The sequence below is a fragment of the Heteronotia binoei genome, chromosome 1 (genome assembly GCF_032191835.1).
Source record: "Heteronotia binoei isolate CCM8104 ecotype False Entrance Well chromosome 1, APGP_CSIRO_Hbin_v1, whole genome shotgun sequence".
In the NCBI taxonomy this organism is placed as follows: Eukaryota; Metazoa; Chordata; class Lepidosauria; order Squamata; family Gekkonidae; genus Heteronotia; species Heteronotia binoei.
The window spans coordinates 83,724,734-83,751,589 of record NC_083223.1 but is presented as its reverse complement, the minus strand read 5'-3'; the positions used below and the strand labels follow the sequence as shown (position 1 = coordinate 83,751,589).

The 26,856-nt window shown below is 40.1% G+C and overlaps 1 protein-coding gene across 2 annotated transcripts in view; it reads left to right on the top strand.

The window, feature by feature from the left end:
• LOC132570515 (transcription regulator protein BACH2-like) overlaps nt 1-26,856 on the top strand; it is a 115,774-nt gene that overhangs the window by 78,292 nt on the left and 10,626 nt on the right. For both annotated transcript variants that reach the window (XM_060237182.1, XM_060237190.1), the window contains one exon: nt 13,126-14,673. In XM_060237182.1, the coding sequence (XP_060093165.1) occupies nt 13,126-14,673 (1,548 nt within the window). The remainder of the gene's footprint in view (nt 1-13,125; nt 14,674-26,856) is intronic.

The following is a 26,856-nucleotide window of genomic DNA, read 5'->3' as shown; positions in this document are numbered from 1 at the left end:
GTCCAAGTCCTTGGAAAAAGGAGTGGTCGGTACACAAAGTACTACAGAATCTCTCTCTCTCACTCACTGTGTGAAAGAAGGATCTCAGCCTTCTAATTCAGTCATATAAATATGCACGATTGCAAGCCTGTATACTTTTACTCAAGAGTAGTCCCCACTGTGCTCATATGGAAATCAATCAATTCAACTGAAGCACATCCAAGTACTTGTATCAGCAAAGGTTTCTTTATTCAGGTGGCTTTCCTAAGTTGTGCTGCTATGATTAGAAGTACTGTACGGAGGGGTCCAGTCTGGAGCTCCCCCCCCCCCCCAACCAGGACCATTAGAGCTTCCCAGGCCACCCAAACTTTTTGTATGTTTTTCCACTGTTCTTAAAGTTTATCTCCTACTGAGCAGATTTCATTACATCAAATGCATTGGTTGAAGTGTGGTTGTCGGCTTCTGTTTGAAAGTAAGGGGATAGCATATAATGGGAACAGAAATTATAAAGTCACTAAATTTGCCAAATGAGGACCTCATCATAGTTAAGAAGCACTATACTATGATATTAATTTTCTAATTACTTAATATAAGATGATTCAGCACACAGAGTGCTGTGTGTTTCATCATATAGAAATAAATGAATGAACCATCAGAATAACATTTTGCTGTTCATTATTTTATTCAGACAGAACTAATTGCAGTTATTTTCTTCAAGTGTCTCTAAAAGTTTATTTATGCTGTTAATAAGATGAGCAGCTGTAGTAATATTGGCTGCCAGAACTGTAGCCTTTTTTGAGTCACACTGCAGCATGGCAGTAATATAATATGAATAGAAATTCAAAATGAGCATGATCCTGTCTTAGCAGATGGAACCTGTTCTTGCTCACATGTATCTATACTCCTTTAATCATTCACATACACACATGCATACATCCTTTTAAATTAGCATCATCGTTCCCAGTTGAATCCACAGTCCAGATAAAAAATGATGAAAGTGATTCTGTCCTTTCTGGACCATTATGCAGTTGCTGTTGTGTCTCTAAAGTAGAAACTCATCATAGAACTACATGGAACCAGATGGCCACTTAATCCTGGTCAAAGGTACAACCAGCTCCTACCCAAGAGATAAATCTAGGCGATTCAAAACTTGGGCTGCAGCTAGGAAAATATAGTTCTTTTTCTTCTGCCAGTATAAAAAGCTGCTTGTGTAGCACATAACTCCAGGTGACACAATGAAATGATATAAACTGATTTATAATGATTTAAATGATAAGCAGCAGGCTTCATTTTGGGCAGGAGCTCACAGGAGCAGAGCTTCAAAACCTCTAAATTTTAGTATACTCTTTCTTTCTTTACCCGCCACCCACCCAATACTTGCTTTTGGGCTCCATTATTCAAACCCCCTGTGAGAATTTTGCTGGACTCTAAGATTAGACAAACTTTCTAATATTTTTCCCCACAAAAAATGGGAAAATAACCAAAATATAAAAAGCAGACAGATGGAAATCTTCATCATGCCACTGTGGCCACATAGGAGAAAGTAATTTTAAAAGTATGATGGGAGGAAGGTTTTATTAGGACAATTATAATTCAAGAAACATTTTAAAGTAGATGCTGAGCTGATATAATTTGGTACACCTTCTGGTGATGTCACGGGTGTGTGGCATATGCAAATAAGTTTTGCTAACAAACTCCAGCTCTTCTTTTTCTACAAAATTACCCCTGCTGAGCAGACTTGTGTAAAAGACATTCACAACTTGGAACAGCGCACATACCAGTTTGGTTTTACTCTCTGTGCAATCATTAGGCTTAAGCTAACCTAATACTGTGTAGATTTGTGCTTCTAGTTTATGTAGTAATTCACACACCTCAGGATAGTGCTTAGCCAGCAAAGGATTTTCCACACAAATATCCAGAAAGTGTAATATGATCTGTTTTGTCTGAACCAAGTATACCCTATATTGGTTGAATTCATGCTTTGTGGATGTAGAATGGCTTTGAGATATAACACCTTATTAAGTCGTCTTTATGCTTGTCTTGAGGAGAGGTACATAAGAGGCATTGTATATTAGATAACCAAGTGACTGTGTTAACCTTTCAAGCATTTCAGATCTAAATTTGCATCTGTCTCTGAAGCAGACTCTAGTGTGGAAGAGAGGTCAATAGTATTATATGTTAACTTAAGTAGCCTTTTCTTTAAGCTGTTGTCCAGGGATGTGGCCCTTGTGTTAAGTGAGAGTGCTATTTGAAGAGAATGTCTCCTTTTCCAGTAGTGCTGTATCACGCAACATATAATTTTTTTCACCCTTAGCTGTATTGCTGTGTATACAGTGAAAGCATTAAAATGCAAGCTTCAGAGTTCCAGCTTCCACTGCTACTAAAATATAATGGCAAAAAAGTCAAATTCATGATAATTTGGTATATATGGAAAGGTAAAAGGGAGAACTTTGTATTTCCAGCTCTTCTCAAAATCACAACAGTTAAACAAAAGATGAGAGAGAGAGTTAACTGTTTCAGTTTTAAATCATATAATAGCCTGCAGAACCATGGTTGCAGTCTACCAGTTAATTATTTTAATTGCCTTGTTAGCTAGTCAAGTGGAATAGGAAAGCCACTTTTGAGAGTGTATTTGTCTATAGTCCTCCAGAAATTCTCAGCATTAGGAATGTAACATTATTCCTGAATCAAATAGTGTCCCCACCACCTTAAGTCTTTAGTAGAGAACGTCAGGTTTAAAATGCCTTTAAATAAATATTTTTCCTACCATATTGCAACTGGATAAATGGCATACCTTGCCAACTTTGAAGAAGAAGAGAAAATAAGAGATTGGATTTATACCCCTACCCTTCGCTCAGAGTCTCAGAGTCTCAGAGCAGTTTACAATCTCCTTTCCCCTCCTCTCTCCACAACAGACACCTTGTGAGGTAGGTAGAGCTGAGAGAATTCTGACAGAAACTGCTCTTGAAAGTACAGATCGGAGAGAACTGTGGCTGCCCCTAAGTCATACCAGCAGTTACATGTGGAGGAGTGGGACATCAAACCAGGTTCTCCCAGATTAGAATCCACACACTTAACCACTACACCAAACTGGCTGTAGTGAATTGTTAACCTCTCATTGGTAACCTTATTGAACACACTAAAGTCAAGAAGTCATTTTAAAAATCCTTTGGTGGCATTTTTGTATTATTTTGTTTTCAGATTCTTCTTCAACCCACTTCCTATGATCCAGGCTTGCTAAGTGTCATTTTTGCTAACACTTATACAAAACCTACATCCCAGCCTACTCAGCAACATTTACTAGCAGATGCTGACTGGAGGGCTCTTGGTATGAAGGCTTAATTTCACAGAAAAATATACCAGAGTGCATTTTCTAGTCTGCTGTCAAAGTATTTGCATAAATCACTACATCCAAGTCTACTTACAAAAAAAAAAAAAAAAAAGACAAATAGCCCATCTACAAAGTCAGTTGAGCAGTACTGTTTTCTCAGTGTGTATAAAAATAACATATCACACAACAAATGCATATTTTTTTCTATTTATTTACATGTTGTCCACTTCTTCCCCACATCTGTTGCCAGGGATATGGCACTTTCCAAGCTATCAGATATCTTTTTATTATTTTCAAACATGCCAACAAAGTGATAACACCCCTTTGATTGTATATTCATAGTTGCTGCATTTACAACATGGAAATATTGCAGGAAGATTTGGATTGTGGCCATTTAATGGATAGTCCCATTAGCACCACAGTTCCTACCCCCTCCACACAATTATGTGAACTGCATTTAGTTAAACTGTATGTTAACACAAGCACACCCAAATGTCATACATGCCATTTAGATTTATTAAGCAAAGGGGGAGGAAAATTGAGAGACCTTTAGCCAGATAGTCAGAAAGTATTTTTCAGGCTTGTCCTGAGTAAATTTGACTCTCTTGACTTCATTGTCTGCCCAGGTTCTCATCACAGCCACCAAAACCAAGGATGAAAGGCAGCTGGCAGGTGGGTCCACTTATATCTATTCTGTCCTTTAATTTGGCTACATTACCACTTGCTGAGTGCAGTGAAATATATCTGAATATATATGTTAAAAGTGATGATGTTATTGCTCATTTCCCCCCTCCACTACTGGAATGAAAGGCAAATGGGTTACATTAGAACTTTTAGCAGTAAAATGTTAGCATCATTGTCCTAATCTAATCTAACCATTTTCTTCACTTATTCCTCTTAGTACAACTTTTTTCAGGGTTTTTTTTAAAAGGGCATTTTACAGCTTTGTGGTTATTGTGTTCTGTGCGTTCTTAGATAAACTAATTTAGCCTAGTATTTGTAAAGACTACACATATTAAAAGTATCATGTAAGCAAATCAGCATTTGAACATGCCATTTTGTTGTTGTTACTATTAGCTTTTTATTATGTCCTTCATCCAGTGAGCTCAGGGCAGCATCTACCAGTCTCTCCTCTTCTTTTTTACCCTCATAAGAACTTTGATGTGTGGCTCAGTGGTATGCATAAGGTCCAGGTTCAATCACCAGCATTCCCAATAGAAAGGATCAAGTAGTAGGAGATATGAAAGACCTCTGCCTGAGATCCTGGAGAGACAATGCCAGTTGGAGTAGACAGTTCTGACTTTGATATACCTGTGGTCTGATTCAGTAAAAGATAACCATGTGTACTAGGTAGGTTAGGCTGTGAGAATATGTCTGGTCCAAGATCACCTAGCAAACCTTCGATACAATGGGGATTTGAACTTTTATCTTGCACATCCAAATCTGAGCCTTAACCACTTTAACAAGCTCATTCTGGCTGCCTCCTTATTTACCAAGGGCATTGATTATCTAATCACAGCTCTTAAAATTGCTATTAAGAATAAAGAAGAAAAGACAAGAGATCTGAAAGAATGACTTTTGCTTATTATTATTCCCCCTTACAACAAAATGAATAAAAATATCCAGGCCGCAGTCCATTTAACTTGTACAGTAATTAAATTGTATTTTTTAAAAATGTGCTAGATGATACTATGTGCCAGAATAAATTTTGAAAATAGTCTCCCTCCCACCTCCCTGGCCTTTTTTTAGTTTAAGGACAGGATTGTTAATTGTGGCAAATGAGATTACAAATCATGTTTAATCTCTGAGGCCTTTGAGTGTGTGGAGAAAAAAAAAGAAGCTGTGTTAACTGTTGCTAAATTTATCTTCTGTTCCTTGAGAGTGTTCTATTATATAAATTGTAGCTTTACAAAAAGGCATAAGGGTTATTAGGTAAATATGGCCACAGAAATGAAGCAAATCTCTAAAACATGTAAAAATGTGAGCTTGATACCAGTTTATTAGAGTTTAGCCATTCCAAGCAGACCATTACGTCATGCTCACATTCTCAGCCAGGGTTTAGAAATACATATGACTGTCACCAATAGGGGTAGGCATTCAGCTATATCCACGCTGGGGGAAAATGTCAGTCTTTTCCAACTATTTTTTCAGGTGGAAATAGATTTTTTTGGCTATCCAAAAGGGCCAATATTTGGAATTTTTTAGGACCACCAGATAGTCGGAGTTAAAGAGTGTTTAAAGGGATTGCAGTCTCTTTAAATGCCTTCAGGGTGAACTCACCACTCTGAAAAGATATTTAAGAATCTGTGTGCCCTTTAGTGCCTTCAGAATTCACTCACAGCTTGGAGAAGGCGTTTAAACAGGCCAAGAACCCTTTAAACACCCTTATCCTCTCCACTGAAACCATTGGAAGATGGGAGCACCTTCTTTGGGAGCCCATAGAATTGGGCCCCCTGGTCCAATCTTTTAAAAACTATGATGCAAATTTGGTGCCTCTGCCTCAAAAAACAGCCTCCTCAAAGCCCCAGATATCCCTGGATTTGATTCCCCATTAATACCCTGTGGGGACCATTTACTATAATGGTCTCTATAGGGCATAATGGATCCCAAAAAATGGGATTTTCAAAAAATTCTGAATCCAAACACCATACCAGTATTGAGATTTGGGTATCTTAGAAAATATTGATTTTTGGGGGTTCATATACCTAAACCTGAAAAATTCTGATTTTATTTTATTTGCACACTTGTCACCAATGTGGCAGTGCCTTTGAACTTATTTTAAGAATCCAAATGGTTGTCATATTGAGCATGAGTAGTCAGGAGAAATTATGTGTGAGAGAGCTGATGAGCAAAGAAGAGTTGAATCATGACCCCTGGTGTGGTCCTAAACCCTACTTAATTTCTATATCCGCACTAGACTGTAGATGCTGTATAGTTCATTTCTAAACAGAATTACATGCTTTTAAATTAGAAGTCACTTAGCTTAGAAGAGTGTAACTGTGTTTAGGACTACACCACTAGTACTCTGGATAAATGCCCATGTTTGCTGATGGAATTATGGGTCACATAATTACAACAGCACTAGCATCATGAAAGTTTCTAGGAAGAGGATCATCCCAAAGTATTGTGCACTCATAGTAGTGAATGCGGCTGGAGTTCTGAATGGGTGGAACTCCACTTTATATGCAGTTTAAGGGCAAGCAAAGTGATTTTGGAGATGTGAGCAAAAGTCAAGGGTGAGACTCAAGAAGAGTTGGAGTTATACCCCACCCTTCACTCAGAATCTCAGAGCAACTTACAATCTCCTTCCCTTCTCCCCACAACAGAGACCTTGTAAAGTGGGTGGGGCTGAGAGAGTTCTGAGAGAACTGTTCTTGAGAGAAAAGCTCTGAGAGAACTGTAACTGACACAAGGCCACCCAGCTGGCTGCATGTGGAGGAGTGGGGGATCAAAACCAGTTCTCCAGATTAGAGTCTGCTGCTCTTAATCACTACACCAAATTGGCTTTGAATGACTGGGCATACTGGGTGAGGTAGTTTCAGCAGTCAGTTGTACAACAGTCAATTGATTGACCATGGGCTACCTAAGACTCAGGCAGCTCTGCTGTACGAATGTTGGGGGGCCCCCTCCACCTGCTATACAGTTGATTGCCCCAGCTGCTGCCTGTATCACATCATTCACTATCATTGTCTCTGTAGTCATGATGGCACTGGAGAGGGTGGTGGTATCTGGCAATCCAAGCAACCTGGTTACTCTCTAAGTGGAACTCACAGGTAGCTGCACTAAAGCTAAGACTGCTTGTGGCATGATAATTTTAAAATGAAGCTTTTGTGAGTGCTTTTTACGGGGGAGAACAACATGGTGGAGAAGAATGCCAAAGAATGCCACCACCCCTTCATTGCTTTTATGAACATATGAAGAACATATGAAGCTGCCTTATACTGAATCAGACCCTTGGTCCATCAAAGTCAGTATTGTCTTCTCAGACTGGCAGCGGCTCTCCAGAGTCTCAAGCTGAGGTTTTTCATACCTATTTGTCTGGATCCTTTTTTGGAGATGCCAGGGATTGAACCTAGGACCTTCTGCTTCCCAAGCAGATGCTCTGCCACTGAGCCACCATCCCTCCCCTTTATCTTCTCTAGGGAATTAATGTGATACTGTACAGTATATCTACTGAAGTAAGAATGAATAAAATAGTTTACTGAAGTAAGAATTAATGAAATAGTTTACTAAAGTATTGTTTTAATAAACTGTGGTGAGCCTTATAACAGAGGTAGTACACATCCAGTCCATGAGCTAAACTAGGAGGCTGTATCAAATTTGTGGGGCAAAGGCACACAAACATTGTGAACTTGAATGCATTCTTTTGGGAAATTCTAAAACCCACAGCCTGGACATCTCTTTGAAATATTTGCTGTAGCTTGTACTGTTATTAAATAAGTATCCATCCCTTATTACAGGGGTGTAGACTTTCCAATTTCCCAGGGGTGGCTGAGGCTCGGCCAGAGGCATTGCTATGATAGGTCCCTAAAAGAACTGGGATCCAATGACAGCATAGGGAGGAGCCAGTGACATCACAGGAAGGGGCCTCCATTATCACTACCTATGGAGGTGGGACCATGAGGGATTTAGAAAGAAGCCTCCCAAAAATGTAGTGGGAACCCCCCCTGACAATGCCCCTGGGCTGGGCCAAACCCAGGAAAAAGTGGGAGTTGGCCAGTGGTTATCATGGTATCTCAGCAGTCTCCTGCTCTGTCCTGTTTTTGAAATTCACTTTTATAACGAATAGTCATTTTAAGATCTGCAAACATGCATATCATGTGCATTGGATAAACTAATGGTCACAAATTTGACAGTAAAAGACAACACAGAAAAGCCTTTTTTAAAAAAAGTTTCCCTGGATGTTCATTTACAGGTGTCTTGTTTTTGCCTTATTCATAAGGGTAATATTATACTGAAATTTACAAAATTATGGCATTTAGTCAATGCATGGCTAGAGTTTCTGAGCTGGGGCAGAATAGAACAGTTGCTGTGCATTCAAAGCAACTGTGCAATAAAAGAGCTACTCTGAGTGTCCTGGAAGGTTTAAGTGTTCTCCTACAGGCTTCTTAGTCTTGTGACGCTTGCTGTCAGATTTGTGTCCATTGTATCTGAGGATATGAAAGACTTTTTCTGCCATCTATGCCTGAAGGAGTACCTACAACATATACAAGAACAGAATAACACTTCAACCTTCCAGGGCACTCAGTAGGGGACCTCAAAGTAGCTGCCTTATTGCAAAGGAACTTCTGGAACAGATGGGAATAGGAGATTGCCGAATTGCAAGCTGTTACAACACTCAGAACAATGGAACCCCCAGGACTTAACAGAGATGTTGGCTTCTCTCACTACACATGCTAAGTCACTCGGTTCTCACTTACACCCTGAAATCAAACTATGTTGTTCTAAATGGTGCTACTGGACACAAACTTAGTTCTCACATCCATTGTTAATTGCTTTATTATCTGTATACCAATTTCCTGCAATTTTCACACCTTACCTAATGTGTTATTCCAATCTTAGCTTTATGTACTGCTCAGTTACTTGGATATTTTTACTCCAATTAGCTCTCCCTGGCAATTTAACCCCCCCTTAACCTATATGTATTATTTGAAGAAATCTGTTTCAGTTAATCTTAGGAAGTGAACATACTAAGTCTCTCAGTTCTTGCCTATACCCATAATGGAACTTTACTTGACTCATAGGTACCACTGGACTCAAACCTTATTCCCACACCTGCTTGTTAACTCTTGTATTTGCTTGCTAATTTACTGCCATTCACAGATCTCTCATACATCCAATCTCATCTATAATTACCTAGTACTTAAGCATCTTGACTCTAAATTGTTTCACCTGTATCTGATGAAGTGCACTCACACATGAAAGCTTATACCCAGAATAAAACTTTGTTGGTCTTAAAAGTGCCACTGGACTCAAACTTTATTTCTTCAGGACATGGCTACACACCTGAATCTAAATATAACAGTGTGCATGCACATGAAAGCTTACACCTAGAATTAAACTTGGTTGGTCTTAATTAGGTGCCACTGCACTCCAGCTTTGTTCTGCTGCTTGAGACCAACACAGCTACCTCACCTGAATCCATTAGCTAGTTTGTTGTCCCTTTGAACCTGTACCACACCATTTTAGGTAACAGCAAAATGAAAAGCATAAACATGACAGACCTCACATTCCTTGGCAATGTTGTTTCTGGACCGCACATACGGCAAAAGGAAATTTTAAAAGGCCTCTGATCTTCATGTCCCCTCCACCCAATCTCACTTCCCCCCAAATATAAATTGGAACCAAGCAAGTATGTTGAGCCCAACAAAGGCCTTGCAGTCTGACTGTTGCCACACTGAAAGTGGATGCTGCCAGCCAGGGTTAAAGACTATACTTTCTTTTCCAACAGACACCAAACATATTTAAATATTGATGTGTTCTGGATATCAAAACATTAGTAATTAATCTAGAGAGTCCAAAGATACAGCCAAAACTTTTGCCCGGAGGGTGCCAACATCTATTGGTTGCCCGGAGGGTGCTTAGCTCCCCCCCCCCGGAAAAGTATGGAGGGGGCTTGAGCCCCTGAGCCCCCCCCCTACATAGTTTACAGCTATACTTATATATGTTGACTAGTGAATTTCCAAGAAGTTGCACTGGTTTACTCTGTGTGTGAACAAGGCCGCCTTGCATTAACAGGAAAGGTGCCAAGTGCAACAGAGAAGGGACATTATTGATGCGGGGGGGGGGGTCCATCTGCTTCACTGTCTTTAAAAAAAATAACACAATGTTTCTCAAACTGGGGTCTGCAGACCATTGGTATTCGGAGGGGGTCAGCAACTACTTTGTAAGGTCAGATGAGAAGCCCTTCTAACACCCATCTAACTAACGGATACCTCACAGTTTTTGAGGAATGTGGGCCAGAGCTCTCCTCCTCAAGGGAAAGGGGCAGAATTGGTTTTTTTTTTAAGGTGCAACTGTTCATATGGTTGCTGCTGTTTAACAATCACTCAGCTCCCAAGGTTGCTTCACCTACTTAGATAGGTCTCGGTTGCCTGGATTTCAGCTGGTTTGTGGGTTAATCGCTGTATGTGTGTGTGCAGTTCTGGTTTTAAATTGGATTATTTGCATACTGAAATGCTAGGTTAAAGTAGGAGCTGGAAAGCTCTGTTTTATGTTGTATGTTCACAAATTGGCATTCTTCTGAATATAAATTTTAATACTGTTATTTTACTTCCCTCATAAGTACTTCAGAATATTGTTGTGTTCATTATACATCCTCTTGGCTATACTGTTGCTGTGCTATTTAGTAGCCTACTTAAAGTTTCTCCTGGAAAAAAAAATTACCAACTTACTGAGAAGTGCGTGTGTAACTGTAATATATGCAGCTTTTAAACCTTCATCTCAAAAAATGTGCAATATTTATAGCCACTTTACAGTCCCCTGAATATCTGCTTTCTTGTCATGGCGAATTAAATACAAGCAGTTCCAAAGGCGGCATGATGGTAGACCCACAATAAAGGCCAAATCAATATTTAGACAGCTTCAGGCTACTGAGATTCTGCCGGCTTCCCCACTTGCCAGCAAGCTCAAGTCGCATTCATCATGAAAGTTGCTGTTTATGTATTTGAAACATTAGCGCTGATCTGAAATGCTTCTAAGACTCCTCCTCGAGGGCATCTTTTTATATTTGCAAGTAACGGCTGTTATAGTTCTTCAAAATGTAGCGCTGCTCATCAGTGCCTATTGTAAATTACTGCTGTGTTATTCCCCGTATAGGATATGTGGTGTCACAAATGATCCATACTGATTTAGTCCTCTTATGTCCCCACCTAGCTTTTTTCCCTGGATTTGTAAGGTATGTTTTTAGAGCAAGCAGCTGTTTGTGGTGCTATATCAACAACATTAAGAGTTCAGCATGTGTTAGCCTCTGGAGGAGGAAGACTTGCTTAGCAGATGTCCAGAGTAGTGCTGTTTAGAGAGGGATGAAAACCTTGACTCAGCCTGGGGGAGGGGGAGAGTCCTTTGGAATGTTATGAGTCAGTGGTTTTGTTTTTTGGTGTTGGGTTTTGTTTTTTGCTGAGACTAGCCTGAAAGAATTATTGTTGAAAAGAGTATAGTTTTGCCAACAGCTAGCTTTGCAGTTCTCCCACCTAGTGGTTGTGTTTGATCATAACTTCCACAACAACTTTTCTGTATTCAGGTTCTATATTCAGGCAAAATCCAAGCAGATACACTAAGTTAATATTTTTATTTGGACCAGCTGAAATCAGAAAGCAATGGACCAGCTGTTCTACTTTCATTACACTGAAGATCACGCTAGGTGGAGATTGGTACTTGGGACACATAGTTAACATCAGAGCAACATGCCTGACCCAAAACTATGCACAGAATAAAGATGCATTAACAAGTAATAACATAAGAGAAATACCCACCTCTTGTGACTTCTGTATTTTCCAGTTGTTTAACCTCCAAATTGTATTACTGCATGTTGGCAGGAAATGTATGTATAAACCACAAAACTTTTAATGGTGAAGTATTGGACAAACAATGTAAGGTGGTAATATTAAGAACAACAGTGCAGCAGGAACACTCACCCCTGAATCCTGACAATGTAGAGGGATGGGTTATCAAATAAGTTATTATTTGCCTCTCCCAGGGGACTGTAACAGCATATGAATGGATGTCCTATTTAAATTCACGCAAAATCTGACAGATTTTTGGAGCACCCTCATCCTAAGGGTGTCTGCTTTCATTTTTAATATTCATTTTCATTTTTAACAACTTTCACACTCTTAGCATTTTTTATTAAAGAAATTGCCTGAAAGCATATGGATTGTGCCCAGTGACCACTGAGTTTCCAGAAGGAGATGGTTTGAGAGTGAATTCCAGTAATGGGAGTCATTTCAATCATGCCATATATAAAAACCAGTCTTCTGCAATTTCTAACATCATTAAACAAGTGTTGTTATTTCTTCATAAAAGAAAGTTGGTACTGAACTGTGTGGTTGGAAGCTGTAATCAGCTTTTCGTGCTGTTAAAGAACTGTGTAGTAATTAAGGACTTCTAACAAGCTAATGCACAGCTCCTCACAATCTACATCCATCCAGAGATTCAGCAGTCTTGGTATGATGGGTTTAGAGTTTGATGAAACTCTCCCATGGATTTTGTGCCCTGTCTTATTACCACTGCTCCTTATTCAGGTTAGATTACATGCTTCCCCACCCCCAGCAACATCCCTGCTTCTCATTATTATTATTGAATATTTATGCTGTCCTCAAGTGTTTATAAAAATATATCAATTTAAAAAACAAACGAACCTGTAAGCCTTTTGGTAACAAAATAAAATGTTTATTAAATGGGTATAATTAATGTGGTTCTTATAGTGCAGGGCACATTCTGCCTAATTTGTAGAAGTTCAGTAGAACTGATAAGATTATGCATCCATTGAGAATTTAGCAACATTCATGAGCATTTGTTAATAGGGTGAATGTCATTTGGCAAGTGCTAAAGAGTTCATCATACCATCAATCATTCGTTGGAAGTAATGTTTAAATAATCCTATAATATGAAGTATGCAGGCAGCAATACAGCAGGCAGCATTAATTTGCTGGAAGTAACTTCAGTGGTGGCTTGATGAAAGATTAACTAGTACACTGTGGTATTTATGCACATTAGAGCTGTCAAGTTATTTAACTACACTTGAGGGGCTTGGAACAATAGCAGTGCTGATGGTAATGCTGGCAATTTCCCTGTTTCTTTTTTTTTCTTTGCAGGTCACTTCAAGGGGATTTGGTCCATTGTTACAGTTTGCCTACACTGCGAAGCTGTTACTCAGCAGAGAAAACATACAAGAGGTCATCCACTGTGCAGAGTTCCTGCGCATGCACAATCTGGAGGATTCCTGCTTCAGCTTCCTTCAGACCCAGCTGCTGAACAATGAAGATGGCCTGTTCCTGTGCAAAAAGGATCCCACTTATCAGCAGATGCATGAAGATGAGAATTCCGAGGAAGAAGAGGTAGAGACTATGGAATCTGAGACTTCCAAGATATCTTGTCCAAGGGAGAGAACGCACCCAGAGCCCTTTAACTTTGAAACCGTCAGTTCTGAAGCAGATAAAGAGGAGGGGATGCTGCCTGACTCTGACCTGCTAAGTGATGACAAAGACAGTTTGGACAAAGAAGCAGTAACACGGTATCCCAGATACAAGAAATATCAGCTGGCTTGTACCAAGAATGTCTACAATACATCACACGTTAGTACCTCAGGTTTCGCAAGCACATTCAGTGAAGAAAGTTCTGGTGACAGCCTCAAGCCAGACCTTGCTGTAGGGCAAATTAAAAGTGAGCCTAGGAGTGAGGAGAATGACGAAGAAAACATCACACTTTGCCTCTCTGGAGATGAGCCTGACATCAGGGATAAAGAGGGGGATGTAGAAATGGACCGAAAGCAGCCAAGTCCTTCTGGAGCTGACAGATCTAAAAGTGGTTCCTCTCCTTCCTGCTTAAGGTCTTTCTTCAATCGAACAAAAAACATAGACTTAGTTGGCTTCCCCAGTACTTCCCAACAGCACTTTGCCAGGAGTCCAGCCTGCCCTTTTGACAAGGGGACAACTCAGGGTGACCACAAAACTGATTATGTCCCTTTCACAGGGACTTATGGACTGTCCCAAGCTGTTCAGAAGGATGCTTCCAATTTTACAGTGGGATCGCCTCTCAGGGGTCCTGGCTTTGTTGAAGGTCTCTGTAAGCAGGAAGGTGAGGTGGACAGAAGGAGTGTTATATTTTCTTCAAACATTTGTGACCAAGTAAACACTTCAGTGCATTCATATTCTGGCGTGAGCAGCTTGGACAAAGATCTCGCCGAGACTGTGCCAAAGGGTCTATGGGCAGGAAGTAGCCAATCTCTTCCCAGTTGCCAGACCTATTCTCACATTGGACAGGCAGCTGATCACTTGCCAGGACGGATGCGGCCTAACACCAGCTGCCCAGTGCCAATTAAAGTTTGCCCTCGTTCTCCTCCTCTGGAAACCAGAACAAGGACCTCTAGTTCATGTTCCTCCTACTCTTATGCAGAGGATGGCAGTGGTGGCTCTCCCTGCAGCCTTCCTCTGTGTGAGTTTTCATCTTCCCCCTGTTCCCAAGGAGCTCGATTCTTGGCCCCTGAGCATCAGGAGCCAGGTGTGATGGGAGATGGAATGTACAACCAAGTCAGACCCCAGATAAAATGTGAGCCATCCTATGGAACAAACTCCAGCGATGAGTCTGGATCGTTCTCTGAAGCAGACAGTGAGTCATGTCCTGTGCAAGACAGAGGACATGAGGTAGGGATTTGTGATAAGTACATGTATTAACACTTATTTTGAACAGTTCATGAAGCCTGTTATCTGAAATGGCCTTCACGCTTTTTTAATATACTTACAAAGGCAGAAAGCAGCCTTTTTTATTCCATCTGACTCAATAGGGTAACAATTAAAAGAGGTGTGTGTGGTATGGAGTCGACATGCTGTACAGCTCAGGACAGACATAAAACTGCTCAATCTCCTGTTTTTAGGAGATCATGAACATCACACATACTTGTACACTCCTCGTTCTTTTTTTCTCTTACATGTCTTGTAAATGTTTTCTCTAAGTCTGGTTAGTCTAGCCATAGTTGCAAACTGTGGTTTGGCATCAACTGTAAATATCTCTGAAACTTTGGAGGGGGTGCCTGAAAGAGTGGAGAGGAGAAGCACGTAGACACACCACATATTTTTGATCTTCTAGCAGTTATTGTGTTGCCTTATAGACATGGGCTTTTCTACATTATAAGTTCCCTGACCTGGATAGCCAGGCTAGCCTGATCTCATCAGATCTCATAAGCTAAGCAGGGTCAACCCTGGCTAGTATTTGGGTGGGAGACCTCCAAGAAACACCAGCATTATGATGCAGAGGCAGACAATGGCAAACTACCTCTGAATGTCTTTTGCCTTGAAAATCCCATGGGGTCACCGTAAGTCAGCTGTAACTTGATAGTAAAGAAAAGAGTTCCTGTTTCTTCAGGGATTTTTTTTTTCCTTTTCTGTATGTGTTTTGCTCTCTCTAGTTATTGATTTGATATTACACCAGTAATTTAAACTTTAAACAGTAGGTTTAAACTAAGTTTTTGTGCTGGACATAAACTGGTGTAATATTGAATCAACCGCTAGAGAAAACAAAACTTGTGGAACAGGGGGGAAATGCCCAAAGAAACAGGAATTTACAAGTAAGAAAAATGAGAATGCAGAAAAGCTTCATTATTTCATAAACATAAAACCAGGCCTACCACATGGATTTTGCCATAGAAACATACCATAGTTGGAGAAAGGCTAGGGCTGAGCCATGGGATACACTACATTGACACAGCATCACTAGAACTAGAAACCAGGACCTGGAGAGCCGGTCTCTACCTTATCATGCCCTGCTATTTTGAATCACATCACTTTCCTAGCTCAGAGCTATTTGACCTTTTAGCAATTAAAAGTATGCTTCTCATCAGTGTATTCAGTGAGAATGGTTTATTCTGTTTTGTTTTCATTTTTTAAAAACTCTTGCAAGCGCTAAAAACAACAATTTTCACACTAGGCAGAAAAATACGTTTGGGTCTGAAAAGCCATCTCTGAATTATTATTTTTTTTTAATGCAGCACTGATATATGTGGACAGATTTTCAGCCACTGAACTATTCTCATCAGTTGTAAATAGAGGACATTTCCTGACAAAAATGTGCTATTGTTCTTTTCTTCTGAGGAATCTAGACATTAACTTGCAAGGAAGCTCTCTTTGTTCTGTAGTATTACATGTCCTATTCTTTCAAGCAGCAATATAGTTTCCCTGGGGAAATGTGAATCTTTCCCCAGCTGATGAGGTCATTGCAACTTGCTGTATGAGAAGTGGTTGTGTGAGTGTCAAATATGTACCTGTTAGAGCTTGAGATCCACCCAACAGCTATTCTTTCCACGTAACCAAGGAGGCTTCAGGTTTGTGCTTCTCAAACAGCCCCTCCCAAGACGTTGCATGGAGCCTAATGAGGCTTTCTTGGGGGATTTGGGGATATGGCATCAAGATCTGTCTTTCACTTTTAAAAATCAAAAACTCAAGGCAAATCCATCTCCTTAAATAATCCATTAGATAGCAGCCCGTGCTCATGGCATGGCTGACATCAACTGACATTTTACTTATGGCTGCAACATATGAAGACTTTCCCCCCATCTAACGTGTTCTAGAAGCTAAGCATTCTCTTTAAGGAGCTCAGGGAGCCTGTTGTACAACTTGAAAGCTACAGTGGAGAAGACACAGGCTCTGGTTGATGCCTGGCGAAGTAGTTTAAGTGAAAGAACAGTTAGTAGGTGGGAGCTGAGGACTGCAGGTGGTGCATAGGGAAGTATTTATGTATTGAATATTATTACCCCACCTTTCCTCTACTGAGGTAGCAGTTCAAGGGTGTCATGCTGTTGCTTTTGGTTTAGTAGGGAAATAGCATTAAAGAAGAGATCAAAAATAACAATCTAGGAAGATCCTCTTGTAATGTTCTAAAAACTTCTATGCCAGGTACATTATCAAAGAGCTTGCGTGCGTTCAGGCACTACTTTTTAAATCAAATTATAATTTTGACTTGTGCTTTAAACCACAGGTAAGAGCAGGGGTCCCCCAGCCTTTTTCAGTCTGAGGCACAGCCAGAAAACTGAATTGTTTGTGGTGGGCGCAGCCACAAAATGGCCACCACAGCTTACATTCAGTGACACAGTAAAGGTCCTTGTGCTGTGGTAGCAGCTACCCCCCAGAGGAACATTTTTTTAAAAAAAAACTGCCCGGCAAGTCAAATCTCCAGTGCAACCTTGCTGGGGGGGGGGAAGCCCCACTTAGCCCTGCCCACTTTCTAAAAACACTCAGCAGGCACCAGGAAAAGTGTTTGTGGGCACCCATGGGGGACCTCTGGGTAAGAGAGAGAATTCTCCTACATGGATAATGTTTGTAGTGGTGGCTGGATCTTTGTTGATTTATTTATAATATTTTGCCCCACTTTTCCATATCTCTCACATTCTTCTCCATATTTAACAAGAGGCACTGAAAGTTTTTTTTTCTATAGGTACTTCCTGACATAATTTCATGAGGTACCATTTAGAAGGCAGGAGCACAGCGTAATATATATGACAATGACAGCATTTACTTGGGATAGTATTGCTCTTCTACACAGGAGATAAAACTAAATTATTATTCAGAATTTTTTTTGTCCACCTTCATCTCTTTCCTGTGTGATATCTAATTTTTATCAGTCCCTCTGCATCATCCTTGGTGACCACTATTAATTTTTTGCAAGTTTCACTTATCCACTAGATGTGTGGTTTTGCACCTCATTTGTAGAATCTGCACAGCTATTGTCGCTTTGCTTTCTGTAACGAAGCTTTTCTATACTATAGTCCCTACATACATCACCATTTAGCACCTGTTTCCGTTAATATTGGCATAGTAGTAGTAATAATGACCTGTAATGCATGCTCTGTGTTTCATGAAATCTGAAAACTTGTGATCTGTTTTGTTTCTCTAACACAATTTAGTCCTTGAAAACTTGAGCAGCTCCAGTATTTAGCTGTCTGATTAGTGGCTTATTAAAATAAAGAAGGAAGCAAACTACAGATATTATATTACATTACTTCAAATAAGGCACCTTGTTCCACTAAGTTTTTCCTAAGAATATATTTACTATCTGCATTAGTAACTTACATATGGTATACATTAAGTTATAAGCCCTGTCCACATGTTACAGTCAGTGCTTATACGAACTGCATGTACATGCATATATACCTGTTAGAAAAGCCAGCGTGTGTTCAGTTGACAAATGAAACTGAGAGCAGAGTGAATGTGAACTTTCAAGCAAATGTTAATCTGTACATACATAGAATGTAACATGACAATAGTCAAATGTATACTGTACATCGGGTCCCCAACCCCCAGGTCATGGACCGGTACCAGTCCATGGCCTGTTAGCAACCAAGCCATGAGTTGTATAATTATTTCATTATATGTTACAATGTAGTAATAAGAAGACGACGACGACATTGGATTTATATCCTGCCCTTCACTCCGAATCTCAGGGTGGCTCACAATCTCCTTTATCTTCCTACCTCACAACAGACACCCTGTAAGGTGGGTGGGGCTGAGAGGCCTCTCCCCAGAAGTTGTCCTTTCAAGGATAACTCTGCTAAGCTATGGCTAGCCCAAGGCCATTCCAGCAGCTGCAAGTGGAGGAGTGAGAAATCCAACCCAGTTCTCCCAGATAAGAGTCTATACACCTAACCACCAAACCAAAATAAAGTGCACAATTGTATCATCCCGAAACCATGCCCTCCCTGCCTGGTCCATGGAAAAATTGTCTTCCACAAAACCGGTCCCTGGTGCCAAAAAGGTTGGGGACCACTGCTGTACATGGATTGTACATGCATTCACTGTAACTTGTGAACAGGGCTGTAGTGTAACAAGGTGAGACAAGTGTCTATCATCTTGTTTAGAAAGAGTGAGGATCAAATTGATACGTTCGTTCCTCTTGAAATGAATGCTTACACACATGCACACAATCCACTGTAGACAATAAACCATTTGTTCTCAAAGAGGTGCCCAGAGTTGCCATGGCACCCATTGACACCTTTCCTGACACCCATCAAATGCTTTTAGAAATTGGAGGGGGTGGCTTTTGCTCAGCAGAGTTTCTGATTGACTGTGTAAATTAAATGGCACCCTGTTAAACGGGGTCTGCCTGAATTGATTTGATTTGTTGGATTCAATTTGATTTTTAGCCTGCCCTTCCCTCAAACAGGCTCCTGGAGTAACTATTACAGTTATATGAAGAGGCTCTGTTAAAATTAGGTCAATTGATGAAAAGTTCAGCCCCATAAGGGCCTGTATTAGAGGTATATATAACCTTGATTCCTGACATTTTGTGGTTGGCTCCACCTCCTACAGCAGCCAGTTTGTGGTTGTGCCCACCGCCCTGTGTCAGAATTCCAAAGGCGCTCACAAGCTAAAAAAAGGCTGGGGACCTCTTCAGTAAACTATCACAGAATTCCAGGCCAAAACATTTCTCCTATGGAGATATTTTTTGGAGAAGTATTCAGACATGCCATACAACTTGGTAAATTGGGAGCCTTAAGAGGGCTGAACCATCTGACACTTTTGAACATGTTGTTTGGCTTTCAAAGTCTTAGGGAAAATGTACTGCTGAGTTACTCAGGTGTATACTAATACACATTAATGTAAAATTTAAGGTAACACTGTATAAACTAATGTTGTGATTCCTTCAAACTGTGTGTCAGATGGAGAATGTGAGCCTATTACCAAAGCAGTTGGTATATATGGATACAAGCAGTTCTGTAGTCTTCACCCATAAAATGTCTGTGGTGTTCCCATTTTATTCATGTCTGAATTTTGAGATCTTTAATTTTTAGACTGGGTCCCAGAGTAATGTTAGTGTACATGGCAGGGGGCCGGGGTGTGGGGTGTGGAAAGGATCCCAAGATCCATTTCCTAGTTTGGTGAACCTGTATGTATTGGCACCTTAAAGTTTTGTTTTTACTTATACTGCTTTCCTCCAGGCTGCAGAAAACCACAAAGTAATGTGTGTAAAATAAGTTAAAGGGGCAGAGACTGAAAGACACTTTGAAATTATTTGTTTGCCAAGTTGCACGAAAAAAGAGGAATGGCAAAATTATCTTTCCTCATGACTGCTTAACTTTTCCATAGAAGCTACAACTGTGCCAGTAATTTAAGCTGCAGAGCCAGTAATATGTGCAAAGTAGTATGTCAGCCCCACCAATAGTAAGCAACACCTCAGGCAGAATTTTATTCATTCTTGTCTTCCCATCTGAGAGACCCTCAGGATGACCAACAACATAAAAAACCAGTTTGTGTTAAATTGTTCAAGCAACAATGAAAGAAATAATAATGGAAGCCACATTATAAAAATGGTAGCCTGTTCCATAAGCAGCAGTAGCTTATTTCAGAAGCCACTTATTCCAAAACCTTTTGGAACACCCAAATCTATACCGCAGTGAAAACCAAGTAATGGAGGTGACAAACAGACTTCCCACAAAGGTGGGGAGGTGTTCCACAAGCTATGTACCACCTCCAAACAGACATCACATGTGATCACTCACTATACATTGGAAGAGCTAATGGGAGAAAGGAGAATACAGGTCAGGTCTTCATCCCTAACCTAAATGATTAGGTAGCCATCCTTAACTTGGCCACTAGTGATTTATTAGTTCATGTAATGTACCACATTTCTGGACCTTTCATGCATTTATTTGCTTTACTTATACCCTACCTTTGTCTCCAATGAGGGCCCAAAATGGCTTACATTGTTCTTTTTTCCTCACAACAACCCTGTAAGGTAGGTTAGGCTGAGAGTATGTGACTGCCCTGAGGCCACCTGCCACCCAAACAAGCTTCCATGGTATCTGGGTTTCCCAGATCGTACTCTGACACTATAACACACTATTCATGATGCACTTCGGGGTACCTGTTTCTGCCTTGGGTGCCTTTTTCTGTCTCAAGTGTCAAAATATTTTGGTAGTTCTACATACTATCTAATAGAGTTACAGATCAGTTGGACTTTTCTGTTTCTTACTGCTTAATCAAACCATCCTGTAATGCCTAGCAGCAAAACAAAAAAATTAAAAATAGGGCATTTGAGAAATGGTTTTCTTAAAAGCAGTGCTGTGTAACAGTTCACTTTGTGCACTCAGAATGTTGAAGACCAGCCATATGTTCTTGAATGACTGGCCAAAAGCAGTAGAGTAAAATTTCAGGTGTGTGCACATGTACGTGCACGGATGCTCATGCACATACTACATATAAAGGGCTCCATTTATAGTTCAGTAACACCAGTGGACCTACATGAACCTAGCCTGTCCTCACAATTTAGCAGAATAGTGTACAAAGTATAACTTAATCTCCTTTAGAGAGATAGATCAAGATGGGTAGCTGTGTTAGTCAGTCTGTAGAAGTAGAAAAGAGTCCAGTAGCACCTTAAAAACTAACAAAATTTGTGGCAGGGTAGGAGCTTTTGCAAGTCACTGTTACCACTCTTAACTCTTTTCTTTTGCTACAGTATAATGGAATTCCCATTAATGTATAACCTCTGGGCACCAGAGGTGGGTACCATGGGCATTTGTATGCCCATGGAGAGGCTTCCTGATTACTCAACAAAGGTGGATGAATCATGTTCATCCTCTTTTTAAAAGTATAACTGTGGCAGTCAGGAAGCTGTGACCAAATTTTGTGCTGCATATATGTAGTCCTGCCCAAAATGATGGATCCCTGATTCTTGAATAAGTGTTATTTCACACTTTTTCATTTGTCGCAGAGGTAGCTGAACCAATCTATCATTAGGATGTGTCACCTACAACACAGTTTACTGAGAATACCAATGACATAAGAAGTGAAAAGGCAGTTGTACTTGTCTAGACTTGTAGGATTTATGAAGTACATTTTTCCCAGTAGGATAATCTGTTGTGAGATAGATGTGTGTGTGTATACACACACACATATATACATACATATGTAGCTATAGCCACAGGATAGTTCAGTGATTTTTTAAAAAAAATCTGGAAGCTGATAAATGCACAGCTTTTAATTGCACAGCAGTTAAATGAAAGCTCTTTTCTTGAGGGAGTTGCTTGCTACTTGTAACAGGACAAAGAGATCACAAAGCCTAGGCGTCTCAATTTGAAAATCTGACTTCAATTAGTTTATGGATTACAAGATTCAGCTTGATCAAACTTTTGTATGTGTGCATGCTCTTTATTTAGAGTGTACTTGCTGTACCTCAAGGTCTTTTAATGTTTGACAGATTCTCAAAAACACAAAATTAACTTTCCTTGATGATAAAAATGGACATAGCTCCACTAAAATAGCCACTAACCGAAGAATCTGGTCTGCAGCCAATCTAAAGTCAATAATGTCATTGCAACAGCTCTGTGGGAGCCATCTGTTTTTGTTTAGCAGGAAGGAAGATGGTACTAAAATTGTAAAGCTTTGGAATGCTATAAATGGTTTATAGTAACTATCTGCATCCCCTTGTTTTGACAAATATGGACCCAGCTCCACTCAGTTACATCAGTTATTTCTTTGTATCCTGTGTTAAAATCTTAAAGCGTCTCTTAGGTAGTTTCCACAAGGGAACAGGCATGTGTCATTTCTTATCTGGCAGTGTGGCTATTAATGCAGTATAATGGTAATGGGACTTCAACATGACAGGTTTCCTTGCAGTTTCCCTGCTCCCAGCAGCAGCCATTCCCCTGCCCTAGGCCACTGGAACTTTCCCCCCATTTTTTAAAATTGGCAGTTTCATATTGCTATATCAATATACCATTATAACAATAGGTATAATTGTTTCTATGAAGTCCTAGCTTTCATTTTAAGAAGTTTCTGGCCCCTTCTGTTGCAGAGAGATGCTTTTCCCCTTGTATCTCTACAATGAAAAGGGCTAGAGACTTCAGAATGAAAGCTGAGAATTCACAGAACGTGTTATACCTATTGTCATAATGGCATATTGATAAAAAGATGTGAAATTTCTTATTTAAAAAAACCACCGGGTGGTAGGGGAAGAAAATAGCAGTGGCTGGTGCAGGGTCAATGAAAATGGCTACCAAGGAGGTGGGAAATTATGAACTTGCCCACCCACACAGAAACCATCCTGGCTTTTCTGTGCTCTTTCCCAAAATGAAGCCAGTTTGAGAGAGGTCAAAAAAGCCAGGGAGATCCCAGAAGATGCACAGATATACTACAATGCTGTGAGGAAGTGGGGGGAGGGGGGACCAGCTTCCCAACAGCAATGAATGTAAGCCTGTGAAAGCTCATCTTCTCCTGAAATCTTCCAAAGTACAGGGTAGAAGAAGAAGAAGAAATCCTTCACTCTTTCTGTCCTGTCCATTCCACATATAGGTGCAGATTGAAAGCACAATTTATGAAGTGGCTCACAGACAACCTGTCCTAGAATTATTGTTCCCATCTTACGAGTGATACCTAGGCTGAGTCTTATTACAGGTTATCATTATTGATGACAGAAGTTAAAACATACCCACTTTCTCTATGGAATCCCAGTTTGTAAGGTGTTATCAAAGTAGGGCTGTTATGTGGCCTGTGTGCCATGAAAAGGTTCCTGATAGACAAAAAGACCTGGGGGAAAATGTCTTTTCCTTTAGTAGAGGCTTAAAGTGTGAAAATAGGTAGCTAATACTTTTCATTGAATAACATCCCCAATAAATAATGTCTCTTTAAGACTGGCAACCCTACACACAAAAAACCCTGAAGTGATGAGAAAACTCAATTGATAACTGTCACACAGCTGTTAAAGTCTTGTGAGGAAGAAGGGTTCTGCTCTTCTAAATAAAAATACAAAGGCTCTTTTCCCAAAGCAATAATTTGTGCTTATGAATGAACCAAGTGACACTTGCAGGGTATGGCAAGATACAAGTCCAAATAAATAAAACCATAGACAGTTCATTCAGGTTCAGTAAGGAATACTAGTTTGCTTGGCAGGACAGAAGCTCTCATGTTCAATCCCTGACATTTCCAGTTAGAAGGATATCAAGATCTTTCTCTCCCTGAAACTCCAGAGCTCTGCTCCCAGTCAGAGTAGCCAGTACTGAGCTGGGTGGGCCAAGATGTGAATAGGTGTAAGGCAGCTTCATGTGTTGATCATGGCAGTCCCATGGTCATCTTCGGAGAATCACCATATGGTTGTTATGCTTGTGGTCCAAAGGGTATGTCAAGGAAATCAAACATTTTTCATATCACTACTCACTAGACTGTAAACATAATAGGCCACATCATCATGTCGAAGTTCAGCCTCTGTGTATGTAAGCAAAGCACTGTTGTCTCTGGCAGCTTTCTCCTCACATGCCACAGTAAGCTAACCTGATGCTCTGCCATCTTTGAGCCATGGCTTCACAGATGAGGCATGAGGATGAAGCTTACCACACAGAATGTGTGAAAAGATACCATTAATTTCTTCTCCAGTGTTCATATGACTGTGGTTGAGTGAGAAATATAAACATAATGTCACAGTACAAAAGGAATGTAATAATTACTGATACATTTTGTGTAAAAAAAAAATATGCGATGGTGAATGTCAAAGTATGTATTTACTTTAATCTTCTGCATTAAAGTAAAAATAGTTCTGTCGGTTCCTAGAGCTGTCCATACTTTGATGCCCTGTATTGCTACAAATGGCACTCGTGGCATATGTGATAGGTACATGCCCATGTTATTAAAACCCACATTCAAATATCAAAGGAGTTTTCTCTCAAGAACCTGGCCTGACAGGAGAAGATAAAGGCTTTTCTTTTGCTTATATTTAAGCATATGCTATCCTGTTAGTGTCTGCTGCCACCTTTTGGTCAACATGCATACTTACATCCCAGAGTTAGCATAATACATTCACTAGCCAAAAAGACAGAAGATGTAGTGACATCTCGCAGCCTAATTAGAGTAATTGTGGCATGACATCAGACCAAGTGAACTTCCTTTCTGAATTAACCCAAGACTGATTTAGTTAAACTGCAACAATAATCTACCAGATACTTCTGAAAACTCTCAAGTGGAGCATGAGGAGGAGGAAAAAATCTGGAGATCTGCTATAATTCCAGCAGATCCCCACGTGCTACCTGGAGGCTGGCATCCCTAATTCCTGTCTCCAATAACTTAATCAGAAATCTCTGCAATGGATCTAAACCTTAAACTAAATTATTTCTCAGCTCCTGTAAAGCCAAATCATCTAGTTCTCTTTCCAACACACTATCGCTTCTGTTCTAGTCACTAAAGTTTCCATTTTAACCTTGATTTGCTTAATCTCTCCAGATATTAGCTTTATAGAACTTTTTAACCTCTTCACCTCCTATTTCATTGTTTCAAGTCTTTTTATTTGTCTTATTACCCATCTGATCAAATAATTTCTGGAGCAACTCAGGTATAACTGCTTTTTCAGTGGGTTGATCACTCAAACCCCTCTTTCTGATAGTTGCCATTGTCAACTAAAATCCAGAAACAAAAGTCTTTCTAACAAGGAAAGAGATAAAAGGAAAACAGCTTCTGTAACCTTAACACTTTCACTCTCCACAACTTCTAGTCAAATCACCATGACAACAAAACAACACAGTTAAAGTCTTTATCTCTTGTTATGGCAAGTCCTCCAATTAAGTAAGCTCTTGAGCAATAAACAGAAAATAAATACCACACAGGTCTGGTCTGATGTTCTTCAGCTAGCACCTTTATCCCAAAGTACTTTCGTAAAAATAATAATAGTGGTGGTGGTGGTGATGATGATGATGATGAAGTAACTGACTCCTTGTTCCATTTTAAACTTTCTTGCATCTTATCCTTGTTTAGCTTTTTGCAGTCAGTTCTTAAATAATTACGTCCTTAAAGGCTGTTTTTGCCTTTATAGCTTCAAAAAAAAAGGGGGCTTGTCCCATCGTAAGGCATCTTATCTTCTCTGCTAAGGAAATCTCTCTTTATCTGTATAGTTAATTATTGCCTGATGAAGTAAAGAAATGAGGATGATGATGCTCAATGTCCATAAAGGCTGTACCGCAGTTGTGAGTGTAGATGTATATCCAGGCCTCCCAGCTGCTCAACCCCCAAGCACACGGAAAAAGACTCAGCTTCGGCAGTTTACTCACAGGGAGCTGCCATCTGAAGCATGAGTGGGTTATCTCAGGATCTCCCTTTTATCCAGAGATATTACATCAGCCAGAGATCACCTCCCAGCCGGTCTTCTCAGCAGCGGTGCTTCTATGCTCGATTGGAGATGTCAGCCTGCCATGATTCCTCACTGGAAGCCTTGAACTCACTGGAACTCTTAATTAGCTCAGACGTTACAAAATAAATAAGGATGAAAAAAAGTAAATATTTTCAGGTCATAACCTGGTCTTTCCAGCTATGATGGCTCCGCCATTTCCCTCCCTCAGAGGCGAGATTTTCGCTCTGTTTTTCTTTCCCTTTACTGACTGAGCTGTCCTAGCTGTCTGTTTTCGTCTTTCCTGAAGAACTCTGGCTGTCCCACCCTGTCACAGTACAATATTTTGGCTGTTTGCTCAGCCCAGGAACCTGAGGAAAGGATCAGGAGTCTGCTTTAACTTAAGAACTTAAATGGCACTTGAGGCATTTTGAAATTCAAAAATAACAAAATATTTTATTTAACATAGAAGGGAAAAGTCAGGTGAAATCAGGCTGAAATTTCTGAGGTAAAACTAGTACATGCAGAGACTTTAGTTCTTATGTTTCAGCTAAGGAGAGTTTCTTAAGCTACTCACAGTTAAAATCTTTATGTTGAGAGGCTTTTTTCCCAGTGTTTTCCCCCAAACACTTCAGTACACTTTCTTTCAGTATTCTCTGACTCTCTTGGTTTACAGAAGGCTGGTACACTCTTTTGGTACCCAAACCCCTTCTTTTGAAACAACAGTACTTGTCTTGAGTTTCTAATTGACTCTT